This window comes from Seriola dumerili, unplaced genomic scaffold, assembly GCF_002260705.1.
Source record: "Seriola dumerili isolate Sdu_G_001 unplaced genomic scaffold, Sdu_1.0 BDQW01000105.1, whole genome shotgun sequence".
Taxonomy (NCBI): domain Eukaryota; kingdom Metazoa; phylum Chordata; class Actinopteri; order Carangiformes; family Carangidae; genus Seriola; species Seriola dumerili.
In genome coordinates, this window is record NW_019174360.1 from 4,198,153 (window position 1) to 4,221,148 (window position 22,996).

General features: G+C 43.6%; 1 protein-coding gene across 12 annotated transcripts in view; it reads right to left on the reverse strand.

Annotated features, from left to right (window-relative positions):
• Positions 1-6,013: 6,013 nt before the first annotated feature.
• LOC111222784 (peripheral plasma membrane protein CASK-like) overlaps positions 6,014-22,996 on the reverse strand; it is a 43,080-nt gene continuing 26,097 nt past the window's right edge. For 3 of the 12 annotated variants that reach the window (XM_022746630.1, XM_022746628.1, XM_022746627.1), the window contains 14 exons: positions 17,142-17,220; positions 15,773-15,858; positions 15,222-15,290; positions 15,062-15,130; positions 14,917-14,952; positions 12,834-12,872; positions 12,198-12,394; positions 11,956-12,071; positions 10,511-10,591; positions 8,621-8,701; positions 8,125-8,327; positions 7,731-7,814; positions 7,376-7,402; positions 6,014-6,670 (listed from right to left, as the gene is read on the reverse strand). In XM_022746630.1, coding sequence (XP_022602351.1) covers positions 6,494-6,670; positions 7,376-7,402; positions 7,731-7,814; positions 8,125-8,327; positions 8,621-8,701; positions 10,511-10,591; positions 11,956-12,071; positions 12,198-12,394; positions 12,834-12,872; positions 14,917-14,952; positions 15,062-15,130; positions 15,222-15,290; positions 15,773-15,858; positions 17,142-17,220 — 1,344 coding nt within the window. In that variant the 3' untranslated portion in view covers positions 6,014-6,493. The remainder of the gene's footprint in view (positions 6,671-7,375; positions 7,403-7,730; positions 7,815-8,124; positions 8,328-8,620; positions 8,702-10,510; positions 10,592-11,955; positions 12,072-12,197; positions 12,395-12,833; positions 12,873-14,916; positions 14,953-15,061; positions 15,131-15,221; positions 15,291-15,772; positions 15,859-17,141; positions 17,221-22,996) is intronic. The other 9 variants (XM_022746638.1, XM_022746635.1, XM_022746634.1 and 6 more) reach the window with 6 other exon arrangements.

Here is a 22,996-nt window from a genome sequence, read left to right on the forward strand (position 1 = left end):
TGCATTATGGTTTACCTGACAGTAAATTATATGTCAAACGGATATTATTATTTGGATTGTCGCAAAAGTAGTTATTTCTTTATCACGTACAGCATTCTAAATATTACTGTTAATGTGTAACGTTGAAGTTAGTTATTCCAGTCCCCTCGTCCCACGGTAATTCAAAGTATTTAATTTCAGTTAACAATAAATTCAGTGATTTTCAATTAAGTATTTTGATATGTGGAAAATATAAATGAAGTCTCATTTTTAAAAGCAAGAGCAGCCAACGTCCAATCTGTCGTCGTGTCTGTAGCTGGCTTGATCCACCCTGGGGCCCTGATCAGGTCTTGATGCGGCGGCCTTTACCTTGCTGTGTGTGTGTGTGTGTCTCTATGAAACATCAGTCGTCTATGTGTTATATACAGGAACAGCATGTGCCTGTTTGTAATGACCCATAATACTCAGCACACAGGGAGGAGCTTAAGTTGAAAATAAGTTGGAAAAGGGGGAAAATCCCCTCTGCTCAGTCTCACAGGCCCAATTTGAGGTGTTTTGAATCAGAGTGGTGCCCTGTCAGACGGGGAGTCCGCTCAGTGCTGTTTGTCTATGCAAAGCAAGGTCTTGCAGATTGGTTTCAGAGGGCAGGATAGACCCCTGTTAATGTGAGACGCATTTCATAAAATCAGCACAAACACGGCAACATTAACAACCTCCTCCACAGAAACTTTGTACAGGCAGACTTGAGACTTTATCCGGTTTGTAGTTATTCAGATATGTCTGTCCGTCTCTGAACTGCTCGCTATAAAACCCCGATGTGAATAATTATGATTTCTGTCTTGATGGTGTTCAGTCAATAGGAATATTAACTAATCAAGTAGGAAACAAAATCTCATCTGTGGAGTTTTTTTTATTTTTTTTTATAAACCAATCAAACCTGAGTAAGAAATAACTCGTCGTTAACATCTTGAAAACAAAAATGACCACATGAAACCTTGAAGCATGATTTTTTTTTTAATGTTTTAAAGTGTGGTTTATTGCCCGCAGCAGGTGTTTGCACATAATAGCTGTCTTTGATGATGGTAAAGCTGCTTCAATTCAGGTCTGCAGCTTGAATAACTCATTAAATTGCTTTCAGATTTAGTTGGGTTTGCGTGACCCAGTGAACTGAATTACTCATCATTTTTTAATCACGCCGTGTTTATCGAGTTGCTCAAGAATCAACGATCCGGTCCTCTCCGATTGTCCTGGCCTTTTGGGCTCGTGCAAACTTTTAAAAAATCAAAAAGTTTCCGTCGTCGAAGACAGGCGGTTCAGCCAGCAGTGAAGATTTCAGGTTCCAAGTTTCTTTGTTCGGTTTAGACTGTCTGGCCGTGAAGGAAGGTTTCCTGACTCTGAATCTAATCGCAGTTGGTAGGTACATTTTCGACAAACGCGTGTAGCCATTAGAGTTTAATTGCAATTCCTCAGTTTTAGTTTCTTCAGGTTTAAAGGAGCAGAGCGGCAAAGGCATAAAAGAAAGGCCGCCTTCCGAGACGAGTTATCCGACAAGGCCAGATGTTTCTCCTTGTAAGAGAATCTGTTTCTATAGTAACAAATACAGCAGAAAATATACGTCTCTTTTTAAAGAAACACGTGAAGATTATACAAAGATCATTTCGGGACATAAGTAAGAGCAATGAATAACATTGAGACTTCTGAAGGATGTAGACGCTTTTCATCAAAGTTTTTGCTATTATCCTCTGCTGTATTTGTCAGTGTCGTCTCTGAAGGGCTTCGTTCGTCGTCAGGGCTTTTCGCACCTTTTCACGTGGAACCTAAAGAAGTTCCAGTGGAGAGAAAAGCCTGGAGTGAAAACACAGAAACTTCTCCTTTTTGTTTCAGTTTTGTCTTTATAGGCAGTTTATGAGGACACCTTCAGTTGAAATGGAGGGAGAGAGAGAGAGAGCGAGAGCGAGCACAATGTGGCATTTTGAGACATCAGTGTCTGACAGACGAGACTCCTCTGCAGTGTTGATTTGTGTTAGCTTGTTTTTGAATTTAAAGCTCAGTGTCAAGGACATAAAAGGTCTGTAGAAAAGCTTGTTTGGGAACAAGTTATATTCATCTCCGTTCTATTGCAGAACCTTTCTGAACCGGCAGTTGCAACCCATGTAAAAGTACATTATACCGCGTTTCAACTCTTCCGTATTCTTTGTAGATCAGATTTACCATTTTGGCCTCTGCCAGAAGCCCAGTACTTTACAAAAATCAATCTCAAAATCACAGACATTTTGTGTGACGTGTTGCCAAGGTAGTGAAAATAAAACCTCTGATAAACAACCGACAGATTCCAGCTTCTATTTACACCTAAGAAGCTGCCGCAGTCTCTTTACAGGTATTATTACCAAGACAAGCGGCCGCTGACCTCTCATCATGTCGCAGGATTTCCTGCTTCCTCAGCTCAAAACAACCAATTCATAAGCATGTGAGCAAGCGGTGAGTAATCTGCGTTCAGAGCCAGAATACACAGTCAAAAAACAACAGTCCGCCGTGAAGCGATGCCCCCGAGATGAGCTGGCAAACTCCCCGCTCCGTTTGGCGCCAAGTTACTCCATCAGGCCAGTCCGTCTCCTGAAGTAAAACATCAGTCACCTATCAGCTCTCTGCGTCTCGCGAGACTGATGGGATAGATCTCGGACACGAAAACAGCAGGCCGACGCCGTCAGGGGAAGACCTATTATCGCCAAAAAACGTCAGCTCTTTGGGAATCTGGAAAAATAGGCCATTTTAAACAGATGACTGTGTTTTTTCTTTAAAAAGTGATGGTGAGTTTTGACAGTTGTGTCAATCCAAGGGTCACAATTTTCTCAAGGTTTCAAGTCAAACGTATTAACCCTGAGTTTAAAGAAAAAGAAACGCAGATATTCTAACTACACATTAATGTTGAATAAAGCAAAAATTGTGAGACTCAAACCTAGAAATTGAATCATGTCACTTTCATAAAGTGGCACTCTTGCTTGATTTACTGGCACGCCTCTGTATTTTAGTACCAATATAACTTTATGCGCAGTTCTGTAAATCGTACGCATGTACCTGCTAACACGAGATGAGAGCCGGTCGGTTTGTGGACGGTTTACCTTTGCAGACGGGAAGCTTCCGAAGCACCGAAAGCAACCAGTTAATCTAGTCAGGCACTTTGCAGCCCGTGTATACACTCAGGTGGTAGTTTATTAGGTACGTCTAAAGCAGTGTAATCCAGCAGTCCTGCAATAAATCTTCCCTTTATAATATTCAGTTTTTATTCAGAGAGTTGCGAGTTCAACTGTGTGATCAATTTGGAGGATGCATTGCGTGCTGCCATTGAGCTGTATTGTATCATACAATCAGTTAGTGTTTTTGTGCCTCTGCGCTGGCGTCAGCCTCGGCAGCATGAGGTACGTTTGCGAATTGCCGTCCCATTCTTGTGAACGCAATGTTTCGGTGATGCCTTAAGGGAATTTGTCCCTATTTTGCACATTAAGTTGGACAAAAAGATGAACTGTGCATTTCAGTGACCTCACAAAATACGTGTCGTATCCAAAAGGTCAAAGGACGCATCGCTTAGTTTTGCAAAAACACTTCTGGCTATCATTCAACCCTGTAACTCAGGAACAGAGGAAGAGGTTTTGACCATATTTCCCGCAATTTGACGTGTTGGCGGAGGCAACGATTGTAGTTGTAATTTGGGTGAACTGAACCTTTTAATGTTTTTCTTAATTTTCTTTACAGCAGCTAGTAGGGTCTCGGAGTAGTCCAGTTGTTTTTTCGCTCTCCCGATCATCCCGTTTGAACTAGAGACCGAAACACCTCACTGTACACAGCTCACGTCGTGCAGGTGCTTCGATATTGGGTATTCTGAACTTGGTGTGGAGTTGTTCACGTTTTTGCCTTTAGGGCAACCAGAGTGTGTTTTTAAAAACAATTTGTAGTCCTCATCTGACATTTGTGAGGTTTTTTGAAAGGTCGCTCAACATTTCTTCCAAGACCTTTGACTTCTTAGTGCCGTTTAAAGATTAACGCGGCGTACGCCGGTAGCGGTTAACTGTGGAAATCAACTGAAGCATACAATTTCTTGTTATGACGAAGACTACTGTAGTTTTTGCTGGCGCAAGTGAGAGCGGAATCAATTTTAAAGGCCAAACAACTGAATCGCCTAGCCACATAATCATGCAACCTTTTTAACGAAGTCGCGCATGTGCAAATACTTATCAGTAATCAATCCGAAGGGCAACTCGGCAGCACGGGCCTCGGATTCGACAAGTTAACCCTGAACAGATCCCGCTGAGGCTTTTCAATCCTCTTTTAATGACCGGACACTTGTCTCTCCTTGAACACCGTGAAAGAAATGGGTTTATTAGGTTTTCCCGCGTTACTTAACCGGAGCCCGGCAGCTGTCGGAACGAGCTTTATTCGCGCGCGAGGATATCAATGAGTTTTCAAAGAACGGGGCCGGTGTAGAAAGTGGAATTATGAAAACAGTAAACAATGCTATTCTGTGTTATTTATGAGGAGAATGCGATTTTGTATAGACCTTCATTATGCTTTCCTCGAGGGCATGACATTGAACAGGGCGTAGATTTACATAAACGCGTCTGCGGAGCGTCTCATTAAAAAGGGATCATTGAGAAATCTGACTCGTTAGAATGTCCAGAAACTGTTTGTTTTGCAAACAGTACTTTCAAAAACATGTCTGCGGTGTATTAAAACCCCCTGTTGTAAAAAGTCATTACAGCCACACTCACACGTCTCACATCAAAAGGAAGACGAGGCAGTTTACTTTAAACACGTAAAAGGAAATATATTTTTTTTTGAAAAATGAAATAACAAAAAAGAACGACATTTCATACAGAAGAGCTGCTTTTGTCATTTGCAGAGGTAATTTACACAGGACTTGAAATGAAAACACTTTACTTGAAGCGGCACAACAGCGACCGCAGCACGCGGTTTAAAGTATTTACTATTTGGATTTTTTTTTTTTTCTTATTCTTTTTCTTATTCTTTTTCTTCTTCTTTCGACCCTTCAACCGTCGCGCCTTACGTACCGAGTCGCCGTCGTGCCGCTTCCGGTAAAGCGCAAAGAGGTTATGTCACATACCGAGCTTCTTTTCAGGGTTAATATACACTGGCTCTTGGTAGTTCACTCATGACGTACGCACCATTGAAACATTTACACACAAAATTTAGTTATTTTCTCTCCCTCAAAACAAGAATACTCCTTATATTTTTAAAGACAACAGTTAACAATTCCAAAACGGTGGCTCTAGGATTGGATTCATCCCACCTACAAGAGGCCCTCCCCTTCCCCACACACACGCACACACGCGCACATACACACACACTCCTATGAACACTTTAGTTTTAACAAGAGAGGCTCGTCGAGCGTGAGGCCAGAAGAAATCTGTTGTCGTGGCAGTCTGCGTGGCAGAAACCAGGGGCGTGCATAGGTGTCACCGGCTTCCTCCCGAGGCTCTGATAAGGCAGTTTGTTTTTCTTCTTTCTTGTTAGTCTTTTTTTTCTTGTATTCCAGTTCGGGAGCCATTTTATTCAGCGGCCCGCTTAGCGTGTGAGGAGGGAGAGGGGCGAAGACGGCCACAGAGAGTAGGCGGGACGAAATGAAAACTGCAGGGTGACGAAACGCGGTACACGTCTTCTTCATTGTCCGTTTTGTGCAAACCGAGATGTAAACAAAGATCGTCGGGTTAGGGAAGCGGGGAACAACAGGCTACGGCGACACCGGGAAAGACGGCGTACAGGGATGCGGCCCGCTCCTTCGACAAACTGACAGGCACAGAGGGCCGGTGAAATAAATAAAAGGGCCGGGGGAGTTAGCGCAGGGGGGGAGGGAGGGAAGAAACTGCCAAGTTTCCTGTGCTTTTTGCTTCACTCAAACTTGCATTTGGAGCTGAGGGAGTTACTTGTCGCCACTATAGCAGCTTCTAATGTGCTTCAGAGTTCGGCTCGTTTGTCACAGCGGCCGAGGAAATCAGGGGGAGAGGTGATGGGGGGGGTCGGAGAGGAGGACACAGAGTACCACGAGAAGTGCCTTAAAAGGTCAACGCACACGCACACACACACAGGCACCCACATAAGACTGCTTTACGGTCATGCTCGCTTTCGCCTCCGATATTAACACCCATCCGTCGATTACAAAAGAAAAGTACAAAATATCTACCGTGCTGCCCCTCCGCTCCCCACCCTTTGACTACATGAGGACAGAACCTTATTCATTTAGTTTTTTTTTTTCATTTATATATATATATGTATATATGTACACGACAATACGCCTTTTAGGCTGTTGAGAAAAAGGGGCCGGGGCGGGACGAAGTCTCCGCGGCGAGGCGTCAGAGTTATCAGTTTCTTCATTTTCCCTATTTTTCAACAACAGTTTATCTACAGAAATGTACGATTGCGATGAGAGAGACGTGACCGGAGGGGATTCCGCCGAAGTTTAGCATCCGGGCGGGATCGGAGACAGGTCGTCGGAGGCCGCGCGTCAGTAGACCCAGGAGACGGGGACCCACTGAGAAGCGGTGGACACCAGGTCCACGGCTTCCTCCAGCAGGCGGATGGTGTCGTCGATTTCGTTGTTGATGACGGTCTGGTCAAAGTAGTGAGCGTAGGTCCTCTGCAGCATCTCGGATTCCTTCTGAAGCCGCTGAAGAGAGTCGTCCTGAGGAGGGCGATTGAGAAAAGAGAGAGAGTTCAGCGAGTGGCATTTTAGTCAGCTTTAGCTAACTGAAACCGATTTCATAAATTGGCCTTACTACTGTGTCATTTTGAGGTTTGAAACAATTGGGAGTGACAAGTTAGTTAACATTAGCTCAAATAGATACAGTGCAGGTTTGTCAGATTTCAGAATGTACTACATTTTTACTGTAAATGTTGTCACGTAATTACGTGTATCTGTAATGTAACAAATATCAATTGTACCGGCACTACTTTGACCAGACTGTCGAGAATAAGTGAACTGAAGCGTTTTCAGGAAAGTAGCTTTTCTTGTTTAATACTATGTAGACAGTCAATGCAGGGTTGAAGTTTATTCAATGTAAATTTCAATGCTGATGGGAAAAGGTCCAGAATAGACATTTTCCCTAAACTGTCTGGTATGGATGAAGGAGGGGAAAGGGGAAGGAGGAGTAGGGTCAGACCAAAGGAGACAACGTTGCACCGCTGAGAAAGCACAAAATGAATAGGATTATTAGTGGGATTAGAGGAAATAAAGAGAGACAAGAGTGGACAAAGCTAGACGACGACGACGACAACAACAACTCCTACTGCTACTATCACTGATACTACTTGTACCATGCAAACACAGGCCAGACATGCCTCTACAATCTCTTCCAAACACAAGCTGAACTCTTTGGTCAGTACTTACAGGCAGTTTCCTGCACCACTTTGGAACCTCGAGTGCAAATGAAAACAGGCATGCCAAAGAAAGTACAAATACACTTAAAGCAAACAGGGCACGAGCAGGGAGAGAAACAGTGAGCAAAGCAAAAAGGGTGACAAACACAAATGAAGGCGGCTTTCACTCTGGCCTATTCCTTTCAGTCTTTGTTACAGTGCAAGTTTGGAAAATGTTATCGAATATTGAGGAGAAACGTCTCTGAATTCAGACTCAAACGCCAGTGTGACTGCGCCTTAAGTGTAGCCCGAATGAGAGTTAGTAAGTAGTAACGTGCAAATAAAGTAAAGTTGAACATCAGCAGGAGACGAAGCTTTAACTGTACCTCAGTCATGCCGGGGGTGATGGTGGGAGCAGCGATGAAGACGACGTAGGGAGCAAACTCGGCCGTCCTGAGTATCTTTAGTGCCTGAGAGAGAGAGAGAGGGAGAGGTGGGGGTTTGATGTTAATGTTATCATTTTTCCACTAAAACTACTTCAGTTAGTGATTGTGAAACTGATTTTATTTACAAGAAATAAGAAATGCTCCCTATTTGACCGTTTACTTTTCTGGCTTTATATGTCAAACATCCCTGTGTGTTATCCTCGCGCCGCCGCGGCCTTTCGGTTGACGTGACGGCGTCGAATTCAGACATCAGCGGCATTTGTGACGAGGATCAAACTAGTCAGATGAAGCGACTGTTGCTTTATTAAAAACTGTCAATCAAGTCTTCTGTTACCTGTGGTTCCACATCCAGGATAGAGATCATGCCCTGCGCGTGGATCTGCCTGATGGTCTCCAGCCTGGTTCCGTACATAGCGTCCTCGTGGCTGCCGTACTCCAGGTAGTCGTTGTTGCTGATGTCCTGCATCATCTGTTCGTGAGACACGAAGTAGTAGTTCTTTCCGTTCTCTTCGTCCTTCTTAGGAGGACGGGTCGTGTCTGAGCAGGGACAAAGACGGACGGACACTTAGGAAAGTCATAGAAAATAAAAGACCGCAAAGGTGGAACAAAGGGTTATACACGTTGCATCTACAATAGACACTTGAGATCTGGCTTCTTTATTAATTATGACATAATCCAGCAGGTTGAAGTTTATTAAAGACAGAGCGGCACAGACATGTTGCTTATGTTTTCCGTCTGACAACCGCAGGAGCTTCAAACCGCTCGAGCAGATGATCTGCGAGCGTGTACATACGATGCGTAGCAATGTTAGAGTGTGAGCGTCTCCTTACGAGGGATGGGGTAGGCGAACCGGTCAGGATGTTTGGTAATGAGCGTGTTCTTGATGTGCCTCCTACCAACTCCGTGTGCACCTGAATGAAAACAGATTACAGACACTTGGTGGGTGAATACAGTAATAGAAACAGTGGTGTTTTTCAACTGCGACTCAACTGCCGCTAAAGAAGCTCGCGGCCGTTCTTCTGATGCTCAATAATGTCTGTCAAATTAATAGGTAAATGATTCTAGCAGTCTTTAAGCAAGAGGTCTGTATCAGCTCCCCTTCTGTAATATAATTGAACCCCTTTTAACCGCTGCGAAGGCACGCCCAGGCGATGCATTTGTCTGTTGGCAGCCAACACCACGCACTTGACCTTTGTGTAGCGTGCACAGTGATAATGTTATTGTGGATAAACGCCCTGAATTCAGACTGCCCACGGCCACATGTAAGCAGTTATCGTATATGAAACCGAAGTCGACGTTTCAGCACTTTTCTATGAATAGCGGGGTATTTTGTTTTTGGTTTATGTGTGAATTGTGAACAAGTAGGCACTTTTTTCAATAAACCGGGAAGCTTTTCAGTAATATATTTGTTATAATTTCATATCTATTGCACATTGTCAATTGGATTTAGATTAGGTTAGATTTCTCACTTGGGTGGTTTTGTTGTAGTTTGCAAAGCAGCTTCCCTGATGCTGCCCATTTGATTTTAAGTGGCTTCCTCTCTCTACCCTGCTGATAATGTTGTACTTTGTGTTGGAGGCTCCTCAGCAGTGAGGTGGAGTTAAACTTGTATTACTGCTAAGTGTGAGTTAATTTATTTACACTCCTGTCAAACTCGATGCCATTGATGCGGGATTAAGCGGTTGATAGCGGAGCCGTCCACTTAGGTGACAGACAGCGGCGTGAGGCCAAGTCATTCAATATGTGGCGAGTACATGTTGGCTACAGCTTAGTAGTTGGACGATCTAAGATGAGGTGGATTCTGTGTCACCAGCTTAGATCCTGCATTAGCTGCGATTTGTTAACCTTTACCGCTTCCTTAGCGGAAACAATTGCAAGTGCTGCACTGATATCTAAAAATATATCAGCTTCTGCGAGGAGAGCGTTTGAGTGCACAATCATTTGGGCAAAAACCCCACATCTTAACGATGTTGTGAGCATCCAAAAAAAAAAAAAAATGGAGTTGACGTATCTGAGATGCGTATCTGTCGTCTGCCGGTAGGATGGGAAGGGGATGGTCTTTTTGAGCTCTCCGGTCTCCTGGCGCAGCTGTTTGTTTTGGCAGCTCGGCTGTATTCCAAATCCTGGTTTCACGTGTCACAGGGTCTACTCGGTTCTCGTTTTTAAATCCGTTGATGTATAAGCTCTTATCGGCTACAGCTTCATCCAGAGTTTGCGGTTGTTCATCATTGTTTTCGGCCTCGTCGGCTTACACTCTGTAATAGTCTGTGTTTCTTGTGCTGTCAAATCTTAACTTATTTACATGACTCTGCATTAGGGGATTTAACACCGTAGCCTTGATGTTGTATGTTACTACAAATGTACTGCTAACTATTTATAGTCCTTGGGTGTTGTAAGAATGCATTCAATTGACATGTTTCAGCGGTGTCATTTAGTTGTTGCATGTGATGTCTGTGTTAATTGTTCAGGAAAAAAAAAAAAAAAAGCTGCATTGAATTGTCATAAAAGTCAAACGTGGAGATGCACACAGTATCTGTAAAGTAGTAGAAGCAAATAATTTTAATGTTTTGTGTCTTTATGGAACATGTCCATTAAACATTCAGGGTGGCGGTGGAAAAAGGAAGTGAACCCTTGGATTTAATAATAACCTCAAACCAGTACTCTCCCCTGAGATACATGGATACAAACAAACAAACACTGTTTCCATTGTGTTTATTTACCAAGCAGAACCAGCGTTTTCCTCTTGAACGATGGCAGTTTGACCACTTCCTCGTACGTCACCAGATCTAGTTGGTCGAACACTGCGGGATAGAGGAGATGCATGTTAGGTTTGTGCAGTATTAGCTGTAGCTGATTTTGTCAAGCACAGGGTTTAGATGGAATTGATAGGGACAGTACAAAGTGAGCAAATGTGTGTTATGGAAAAATAGTTTGACTACACATTTTAGTTAGGTGTATGTCATAATTAGTGCTGTTCCTTCACAAAGGCTATAATGTAGAGTTTTTGTTGAAAGTGTTTTACAGAATGGTGGATTCAACTCTGGGGTTGTATACTAAGATGTTTTTGGGCCTGTGGATAGAAATCCAAAAGGGTGGACAAATAAGTGTAACAGAAAATAATTCAATGGCACGGAAAATCAACAGCGAAATGACTTGAGTGGAATCACGGTCTCTGTAAAACAGTTTGGACAAAAAGTCAACGTCATAACGTGAAGGTGATTTTATGTCAGGGCTGTTGTGTTCGACTGCCTCAGTTTGGGTGCATGGCAGGTGTCAAGGAGATGTGCAGTAATTGTGATGTTTTGTCCCTGTGGCTTAAACGGAGTGTGGGGGCTCCTCGGTCAGATTTGTATTCAGAATCTAAAAAAGCAAATGAATTGAAAGATGCCATAATGTACACAGATGGCGGTTTCAAAGGTGCACTAAGCAGATCCGACAAAGGTCAAATGTTTTGGGCTGGCGTTACCAGCCGCTTATTTATATGAGCTGACCTTGATCGGATAGAAGTTGAACAATTGTATCAAATAGAATTTCACAGCTAATGAGAGCAGAGCAGCTCACAACAACCCTAACAAGGCAGCTGTCTTTCAAAAGTCAGGGGGACGGTAGGAAGGGGACAGAGTGTGAAAGCAGAGAGAGGAGGAGGAAGAGTAAGAATAACACAGAAGCTGGATGCCAGCTGTGTGGAGTTACTTACATGCAGCCATGTCATTGGGTAAGAGACAGCATGAAATATGGACAGAGGGTGGGAGCGGAAGGGTTAATTAAAAAGACAGTATAAGAAGACAACTTGACCAAAAAAGAAAAACACTGTAACAAAAGTTTTCAACACGGAAAGCTGTTGTAGGCAACACTGTTTGTTAGTCACCAAAAAGGAGGCGAGATTGAGACAGTGGTAGGAAAAGGCTGTCGTAGGACAAAGGCTACAGGCATGCGGCAGTTAGACATACTGGGTGTTACAAAGGTTGCAAAAGGTCAGATTGTTTACAGGTGTAAATGTAGTCCAACTACTGTGTGACAAATTCAATGTGGTGTTTGTACATTTTGACATACCTGGCAAGTATACAAATGTCAAAGTAGGGAAATCTAAATTCAGAGTCAGTGTCTTGACGTTCAGTGCTTGGCTATGAAAAGAAACCCCTGTAGCTGGTGGGTTGCTCTGTACCTGCGTTGTGCTTAGCCAGGTATTTGTCTTTATACTGTTTCTTCTTCTTGCCAAACCAGGTACAACTGGCCTGCTGTTCCTGTTTGGTCTTCTCCATCGCTATACATGCCACACGCCTGAAAAGAACAAGGGTAGAGTGAGGGTGAGTGCATGTTTATACAGTTGAATGGAATTGAGGAGTGCTGGTTGTAGTTTATCAAATCTGAGAGTGTACAGGTGAAAAGTTTAGCCGTCACACTCACCACTCCTGTAGCTCAGGCGAAGGGATGAGGCCTGCTGTGCCGTTCTTGGTGTTCTCCAGTTTTCCCTGCCACCAGTTGTGGTCGTCCTTGGAGATGATCTGAATGATATCGCCCACCTGGAAGCGAACGCCTGCCTCCTTACAGGGGATGAGGTCGTCTTTGGCTGGGTCGTATTCAAACTGGGCGCGTACGTAAATCTGAAAGGGCGAGAGACAGAAGGTTTGTTTGCTTGCTGCAGTGGCGACGATAGCGTGGGACAGGATGCCGGTTGCTGGATTGCGGTAAAGTCGGAAAGGCGGCACTGATAAATGGACAGCAAAGGGGAAAATCAAGAGTGTATAAGCTGAAGCAGGAAAGGGAACAGACTGACTTAAATGAGGGGGACAAATATGATCAAACAAAGCGCTCCCGTCTGCATCGTCCATTCTTTGAAAAGCTTATGGGCATACATCCACATTGAATCTTTGGTGCACCAGACATGAAGGCTAAGCCTAGCACACAATTTAGACACCACTATGAGGGGAGGGGAGGGGAGGGGAGGAGGGTGGGGTTGGGCAGGTTGTTGTTGAACTCTGCGATGAGCGGGGGAGGATCGGGGATCTATTTCTACAGAGGGTCTGCTTGGAGATGTCTTACCTTGATGGACAATTTGTCCTTGATAGCTGGTCTGGTGATCTATGGGGTTGAGAGCATTACACACACTCTTACACACACATCATGCAGTAGGAAATGTGTGGGACATCAACAGGGGTGGGGCGGGGTGGGGAGGGGAGTGTAAAGTGTGGCAATGTTTGTTCTGCATTTAATGTCTGTCAATGTGTACTATCGTGCAGGAGGATGCGATGGGCTGGGACAGATGTGTTACAGAAGATGTGGAAGTGTGACTCCCCAATTGGAAGCAAGAACGAGGCTGCTGCTGTGCCCTGGCCAAGGTTTCTGTGCTGCAAGTATAAAATAGTCACAGTATAGTAAGGTGTAAAAGTGCAGTGTTTCCTCTACATTAATTTAGCAGTGGCGGCCCGCCACTAGCCGCCACGCTTTCAAATTTCTTTTCTTTTTTTATTGTCACAAACGCACCACCGCCGCCGCATCTCTCCACCTTCACCTTCACAGCACAGCCTGTGTGACGATGAGCGCAACAGCGGGGGGGGGGGGATCCTATTGCAGTTAATTACTCGAGAGCGCGACATCACGTCAGGCACCAGGTCAGAGTCAGAGAAGTGTAGTCGTGAGGAATAAGGCAGCGAATTACCGGAGAAAAGGTAGACTTATTAGCCAACTCGGTGACGCTAACTTGGGTCAACTAATTGATAGCATTAAGCTAATATCCACACGTCATTATGTATTAACTACTGACTGCATTTTCAGATGAGCTTGGTCACATACTTCTCTATAGTAGAGAAAGACAACAGATGAAGAAGACGCTAGTCAGGTAGCCTATCATAAGCCTTTTACTGACTCGTAAATGGTGATGGTTAGGGAAAAAATAGGATTTTAATGTTCACACTTGTAATCAGACGTGATGGGAGTGTACGCTGTTAGCGTTACGTTACTCACACTTTTAATGTAATCTTATTAGACAAGTAACATTAGACAGAGAGGAGAGCAGAGCACAGCAGCGGGAGAGCTTGAGTTGGCTAATAAGTCTAATAATACGCTGCCTTATTCCTCACGACTACACTTCTCTGACTCTGACCTGGTGCCTGACGTGATGTCGCGCTCTCGAGTAATTAACTGCATTAGGACCCCCCCCCCCCCATTGCGCTCATCGTCACACAGGCTGTGCTGTGAAGGTGGAGAGATGCGGCGGTGGTGCGTTTGCGACAATAAAAAAAAGAAAAGAAATCTGAAGGCGTGGCGGCTATGATTTAGCAGTGGCGGGCCGCCACTAAATAGTATGTTTCTTCTTCTACTGTGTTGATGCAGGAGGATCCAATTAGGAGCGTGAATGAGGTGCACCTGAGAAGGCTTGGGTGCTGAGCTGCGATTGGCCGTCGGCAGCAATTAGCGGTGTGCTACATGAGCAGCAGCGCACCGCTGGAGCGTCAGCCCAGCGTCAGCCCCAGTGTCGCCCCCGTGTTCAGACCTCCGTGAGTGAAGACCGACGGGAGTAAAGACCTGCGAGTCTACCTGCGCGAGTCCACCGAGCAGGGGACGCCCGGGGACGCCTCTGCCCGTTTTCCCGTAAGTCTCTCCTAACATTTCCTTCATTGTCACTGGCTTGGAACGCAAAGACTGAAGACTGAAGAGATGTCATAGTATTTTCAGGCCAAACAAGTCAAACAAACGGCATAGTATATTAAGGCACAAAAAAATTTCCGCCAGTTCCTCACTCTGTCTACACCAGGCAGGCAGCTACCCGTTGCCCTCATTGTCTTTGCCATGTGCTTCATTGCAGGCGTGTTCAACCCAAGGGAGGCAAGAACATTTCATCTAAATAAATACTATTTTTTTAGAGTCCACCGAACAGGGGACACCATCTGCAAATTTTCCAGTAAGTCACAGCACATGTATGCACTTCTGCCAAGCCTTCCACTACCTTCATTGTCTCACTCTCAGCCATGTGCTTCATTGCTCACAGCTGTGTAGGATGTCTTTCCCTTCTCCACACAAACAAAGTCTACCAAGAACACTCAACTAAACACAATCGGCAGAATGGGAATGGAGGAATGACTCTAAGTGTCACTGGGTTGGAAAGCAAAGACTGAAGACACCTCACCTGACGCCCTTTGGGCTGAATCGTCGACGGCAGGTCCTGTTAGAGTGGCAGTAAACATTTATATAAGTAAGTATTTGCTTGACAAAGTACACACTTATATCACAGCTAACACGTTGACTCTCATGTCTGACTAGCAGTAGCATACCAGGATGGAGCTGGTGACGCTAGCATGACCATTTGCAGGTGACTGTCTGGACAAATCCGGTGACTCTTTCTGCAACACAAAATAAAATAAACTTTGCTTTGCTTTTGCTCTGTACATTTTGGAAAAACAATGTGAATTTGTGAAACCCCCCCCCCCTTACCTCACAAGACATAGACTGGGATCGATAACTGGGTACAATCTTGAAGGTAATGCTACCCCTCATCTCTCTCTGGAGAGGGAGAGAGAGAAACAAATAAGCATAACAGCACCTTGCAATACTCAAACACAACTATAATGAACCCTACACAGTCAAAGCCTGTTGGCCCAGTACTAGAGCAGCTCCATAGTCAGTCAGTCAGTCAATCAATCAATCAATCAATCAATCAATCAATCAATCAATCAATCAATCAATCAATCAATCAATCAATCAATCAATCAACAAACACTGTCTTTCCACACCAACAACTCTACCTATAACATTTGACCCAGTGGTGAAAGAAGGACACACATGAACATCTTCACCTGGTGCTTTGTTTTATTGCAGTCACCAGTCAGTTAGTTACAAACTGAATTTCTACAAAACTCACTGATTGATTAGGTAGGTAGGTAGGTAGAACAAATTACAAAATAAAACACTTCAAACTAATAGACACCCAACCTCTCCAAACCGTCCCAATGTAGAGGAGCCAACATCTGATCTGCATAACTCACCAGCATCTTTTGGAGCTGCTCTACCGTCTGATTGGCAACACTGATGCCGTTGATCTCTCGGATCTCATCTCCTACATGCAGAGTCCCTGAAGAGGAGAAATAACAGATTAATAAAGGCTACAAATGAGGCAGATGATTCATTAGCTCTTCCTTAAGCAGAAGCCAGGAAACCCCAGGTGTTGTCTCCATGGCAGACCCAGCTAATACAAGGAAGAGTGACAATTCATTGTTATTTCCATTAACAAGAGGGGAACATCTGTCAGAAGACCTCAAAACATTCACTTCCACAAAGCCACACAGAGATGTATCCATTTTGGGATACCTGGACCAACTCTAAAGACCATAATCCACAAATGGACACACTAAGAATCAACCTAGGAGTGGAAGACCAAAACAATGAACAATAAAAGGAAAAAGCTGCTACACAACTTGCTCCAGAGCTACAGAAGACTCCAAAACAAACTGCAGGGGACCTACTAAAACCCTCCAAGGCAACTGGAAGAAAAGTCCACATCTCCAAAGTCAAGCACAGTCAGCACAAGTCTCATTTCTAGACACAAGGCAGCATGCTAGAGTATGCTAAAGAGCATGTGAATAAACCAAATGACTTGTGGAACTAAATTATGTGACCCCATGAGACCAAAGTCAAATTATTTGCTATGAATTTCCACAAGTGCCTATGAGGACAGGAACACTATTCACACAGTCAAACATTTTGAGGCAATTTACCAGAGCTCTGCATAAAAGCAGAAGGAAGAATGAATGAATGAATGAATGAATGAATGAATGAATGAATGAATGAATGCAGGCAAATATCAACAGATTTTAACATTAAACCTCCTAACATCACTCAGAAAGCTTCAAATAATCCTTCAACAACACAACAATCCAAAGCACAAAGCAAAGTCAACCCAGGAACACTTTAAAAACTATAACGTCAGTTTTGCCATGGCATTCCCCATTCCAGATAGATTTGAACACACCTGCAAAGGGCACACAGCCAAGCAATCCAGTACACTTGAACAAATACACCATGAACTAAAATTACACCTGAGAAGACACAAAAGCTACTCAAAGGGCATATCAACATATTGCAGAAGGTTACAAAAGCAAAGGAAGAACATACAAAGTACACAACTTACATTATTTCTATATCACTTTCTTTTCATACACTCTCTAAACATTTTTTAAATACCATGTTGATGAAGATACATTTCTTTGTTCTACTGTTTCTGTCAAAGTAAGACTTTATAATCTTTCACACTCAACTGGATGACAGCAGAACATGAGAGCTATTCTTTTACTAATATTATCTCTTTGAAAACTCTCTGCTTAATCTCATTGCCAGAGAAAATCTCATCACACAAACCTTGTCGATGAATCATGCCACCGTGCATGATGCGGGCCACAATACAGTGGTTGAGGTCATTCATTTTCAGGGTGATGCCCTAGAAGGGACAAGCACAGAGAAAACTTACATGTAACAATGGCACAACATCTTCAAGTACAACACACTTCACTGAATTTCATAATGAACTTCAAATGGATATAACCTTATTTCATTGTAAGAGCTGTGCACAGCTCGCTCGCTCGCGCGCTCTCTCTCTCTCATATCCATCCATCCATCCATCCATCCATCCATCAGCATGCATACATACCTGAACTGGCATCAGTCACAAGCCATTAAAGAAGTTCATTGTAAAGACATGCAGAGTTACAAACCCACAATTGACACTTTGTTACTCTTCCCACCATCAAACTATCAAACTCATAGGAAACAGACACACAGGAACCTTCTCTCACAAACAGTCCATGCTTTTATCATGTCAGAGAGACACAGAACCAGGTCAGATCAAACAATGGACACCAGGCAACTGGAGAATACAGGCAAAATCTCCAGTTTGTAACAATAACACTATCTCTGTCTAACACTATTTGATTGTTTCTCATATAGGACAAACACCAAAAGGACTGATTATCACTAAGGTGTGAATCCTGTCCTCTGTGCCGCACGCACGCACGCACGCGCGCGCACGCATTCCTCTATCCCTCTCTAGATAAGAATCATTAACTACAACCCACATTCCAATCCTGGGTAGTGACCAGCACAACTCTCTTCACAGACACAGATCTGAGGAAAAATAAATATATAATTAAATATCTAACTGTTCTGTAACTCATGAGATGTTTCTATGCAACAGTTCAATCCCAAACTTCTATCCCATAGAATGTTTGAAATGTAACATGTAGACTTTAAATCAATGTCCTTAATGTGACCGTACTGTCAGCATCCTTCACACGAGCAAACACACACCACATGACATCCAGAATGTCCATATTATTATTATTATTATTATTACAGAACACAGATATGCAAGTTTATAGGTAAACTGTAGAATTAAACTACTCAAAAGTTCCATGGAAAATTACTCTCTTCCCCAAGTTGAAACAAAGAAGAACACAGGTGACACCCCTGAAACGTGCACCAGCCCCCAGGGGATAAAACAGTTGTGATTAATTCACACATTGCTGAAGGAAGAAGCTAGAGCTAGAAAAACAATGCAGAAAACTAGAAGCTGAGAACTTGAATCTTTGGTTCAAAGCTCAGAGTCCCAGCATCAAAGCTCTGCAGCCATGTTAAACTCTTAGCTTTAAGTGCACCAACTGACAGAACATATCCTAGGCAAACTTCCATCACAATCACTGACACACAGGCCCAATCAGTCACCGTGATAACAGCAGCAACACGCAGCCACCGTGGGTCCAGCCAAAGGGTTCCTCCAGCTACAGCACAAACTTCATATGCAGGCCAGTCCTTAACTCTCTGCTCTTGACTGGGTCGATGTCAAAATAATATAGTAATATTTAATTAACCTATCTCATTCGTTAGAGTGGGTATCTTATATTGATAGCCATAACATATTTCTCTCCACCATGCCATTCATCAACACTGCTCATTTACATTATTATTTTCATCCTTTATGGTTATTTACTTAATAAACGCTCTTTATTTAACCCAGCTGTTGTCCTGTTGTGTTCTTTTGACTGACATGGAACCATTGAATTCAAGAAGTCCACAGCTTCTTGACATGAAAGAATTAGTGAGGAGACTCTGATTATGAGTGGTTTTTGTCACCCATTGATAACACCTAATTTATCAAATAATTATCAATTGGACTCTGTTGTCCTCCCAAAATCTGCTCTTATCCGCAGGACCTAGTTGGGCTTCTCATTAACGTTGTTGTTGGAACCATATCTCAACAAGAGTACTTCTAATTTAATGGCATTACACCGGGGAGAACATAAATACACCTACATCTATAGGCTCATATGCGAATACATTACATACATGACGATGACAATAAACAATAACATATTAGTATATATTATACTACTTTAGTCTAACACAAAACACAACACTCCATTGGCTAAACCAACCATTGAACTGGGTTTCCTTTGCATTTTTATTATGCTAGGAGAAGTAGACACCGCATCTTCATCACCAATTTAATTTACTGTTGATAGTGCTCACGTCTAACTGCACTCAAACATCGCAGAGACGACTACAACTTTTAACTCCTCAGAGTGTGAATCTGACATGATTTACAGTTCTTTGAAGCACCCACTACAATACATTGATCAGGGATTCATCCTCTGACTGATCGTAGCATGATACACAATCATCAATGTCTCTGAAAAGGATCTATAGATGTTTCTGTATTTTTCGATCTATAGAGAGAGCGGAATAACACAGCTGAGTCAGTGTGCGAGAGAAGGATAATACTTTTCTGCGCATGTATGCACAGCAAATCACTTGCACTTTAAAGGCTGATGTTCTTTTTTGCTATGAAGGTGACTTTAAAATGAAATTGTCTGAAGGGTCACTTCTGATCTCACTCACATACCACTCCATCATCTCTCTCAAAACCAAACACACACACTAAAACTTAATGTCTGCACATTCAGTAGCATGATCTTAAATAAAGTACAAATTCGTGATATCGGTACTCAATGTAGGGTCGACACGCAAGTACACGCTACTCTGACAAAACGAGCAATATACTAGCTTTCATTTAGAACAAAAAAAGAGGCTCAAACCACGATCACTAGGTTAGAGTTCTGAACACACATTACTAAAACCTGTGAGCCAGGGCAAGGTTATATAAGTTGGTGCTTTATGCGTCAGCAAGGACCTGGGATTCTAACAGTAAAACTTGTTTTTTGTAATGTGTTTAAAACGCCGACGCATTGGCTGCTAATACAGTAGCTATAACATTCTCTTTTTTTGAAAACTCCTAGAGACACCAAAGTTGCGAGACTCCTCTCATGTATCACACCAACTCTACTCGTTACAAGTGTCCATGTGCTAACACAGGCGTTGTGAGTGAGACTCAGAGAGTATCTTTGTGGAGGTACTTCCGAGTTTTAAGATGTACACGGTAGAGTAGAGATGTGGTAGCTAGTGGGACAGAAAGGCGATCACCTCAACGCATAGACTGAGTAAGAGACTCTGTGGCGCACGGCACGAATCGAGTAGGGTCTGCAATGCGGGAGGACACATTGGATGTACACAGAGACGGACAAGAGCAATTAGACTATATAAGGTAATAATTTCTCTACGGACCAACACCGACACATATTTCGCAGGTTTTGGTCTCAACGTCTCGCGATATATGGATTTTTATCTCAGCGCTCTCTCTAGAATCCTCAGATATTTTCCACTCGGGCTCAAAATCTAAAGCATATCACTATGACCGTAGTCCCATTCAGCGTGAGCATACCATCAAACCACAATTGTCCCATTTACTCACTCATCATCATTTTGGGTTTTCCTCTCGAACTCACTCTCAACTATACTCGCACTCGACCATTCACCCTCCTGATCAGGACTATCCAGTCACATACAAGAATTAGAATATTTTTTTATTAAGAACAGAAAAACTATCTCGAGCACACCCAGCAAAAAAGTTGGATTAAGCACGGATCACTGAAGATTCACATTGCCAGATTGGGAGATTCTAGGGCTTTCCTCTGGATCATTCTCTGGACGATAACACATCTCTCACGCGGCGAGTATGCTGTGTGTGGAGCGTGGGTGTTGTGTTCCTTATTGCGGATAGTAAGGAGAGCTCTTGTGCACGAACTCAAAAATCCAGCAATCTCGACAAAACAATCCCCATCTCCACACACTATAAGGTCGGCGCCCAATTGCAATCAACTTAAACAAAAGCTAGAACTATAGGCTAAACTGCGTGGTCTTCTAATAACCACCTGCCACTAAGAGAGGACGCGCAATGCTGCACCCACGTACATGGTTCTCAAATTCATATGGCTCCCCAAAATAATACTCAATATGTAAAATATAATACTAGAGTATCGGTTGTACATATTTACCCCTTTTTTTTTTAAAAAAACACTTAAATAGGAGCAATTAACCCCAGTGACATTAGAAGGGAGGGCGGAAAGGAATTATGTGCAGCTTTATCGTCTCGAAAAATTAATTGGGGAGCCTCCCTCTTATATTGAGTCCACTAATTTGGCTTGGGATTATTAAGCTGTTACACAACTGTGGTTTTACTAACAAACACGTCTACTGTCTGCATTTGCCAAACAATACTCTTGTTATCGGAGCGACGCCGCATAGCGCGCACGATACGTCACAAAACGGCAACTTACAGGCCCTTTGCGCCAGTTTTTGCCAGCGGCGCAGTTAAAGTGTGTGGCAGGATGAAGTCAGGTCTAGAGAGCAGGAGGGCCTAATTGGATTGAAGGCGAACCTAGGGTGTGAACGCTCCGCTGAGTGGTCAAAGACTGAATCGGGCAGAGAGGAAAACGCTCATTGTGCAAAAATTTAGCCACTAGCGCCATTTTGTGACAGTTTAATCAAAAAAGTACCGCTACAAAACAGGTATCCCACACAAAAAGTTTTCTCACTCAACCATTGCCGTTATAATATCTAAAAAGTGCCGTTTTATCCACAAAACAGAGATCAAAACTGCATGCAACAAACCAGGCTACACTCTTTTGAGGCAAAGCAAATTACAAGTGACCCCATAAATGGTACCATACCTCTCCACAAAATCCAAACTCTGCCTATTTCTTCCACCTCACTTTGCGTTTAAAGTCCATCCTGACAAAACATCGACGGTCACCGCAAAAACCACCCTATAATCACACTGAATTCCTCAGCGCATTCCTTCCTACAAAGCTCCAACTCTCCCGCCTCTGTGTCTTTCTCCCCCTGCCAGAGGGCTCGCCGAGCCAGGTGCTAAGCAGCTTTGTGGGCCGAGGGAGTTATGTGGATTGTCCAAAACACCCTACTTCTGACTAGGTTGTAATCTGCTCACACACCACACACACCAAAAAAGCACAACGTTACGTGCACATGACAAAGCGCAGTGAACTAAGTATGTATATTACGTTGCTCCACGCGTGTGGTGTGTGTGTGGGTGTGTGTGTGTGTGGTGTTGTGTGTGTGGTGGTGTGCGTGCGCACCAACGTGTGCAACACGTTGCACACGCAGGCTTCAAGTAACATCACACATGAAGTGCGGCTGTGTGAAGGATCCTCCTAGAGCTCCTTGGCCTCCTGTTCTCTGGGGTACAGGAGATGGTTTCCAGTAGCTGGTGAGGAGAAATAGACAAGAAAGAGGTATGAATCTCAGGCCACGCGCGTAATACCTAACGACTAACAGACTATTGTCACTGGAACAATCGATTTAAGCTGGTCAAGCAGAACTACGCTGGCAGCAAATTCCTCACCTTCTTTGGCTCTCTGCAACGCCGTCGCTAGGGAGGATGTTTCTGATCCTGGAAGGAGACGACCTGGTGTTTTGATTTTTGTCCATAAGCTGAAAACGACAACAGATATAATTAATACAATACACATAATGACCCGAGCCTCGATTTCAATCGGTGACGCCTACTCACGTCTAGCAAGGTTGGAGGTGCCTGATCCTGGAAGACGCTTGTGCAGGAGTCCATGTCTTTCTCACTGCAGTCCGTCAGCGCGTGAATCCTTCCTCGCGTAGACTGTCAAAACCTGCGATACTGCCCCTACCGCGCAACCAGAAGTTATACACTCAAATAAATGTAGACTGAATCGGCAAGCACACAGAAGCATTCACAAGAGTACGCCAAGCCAATCCACCTCGCAAACATACACACCAACACAACACGAATGCAAAAACACTGAACAAGACAGACACAGTGTATCTGCAGACAG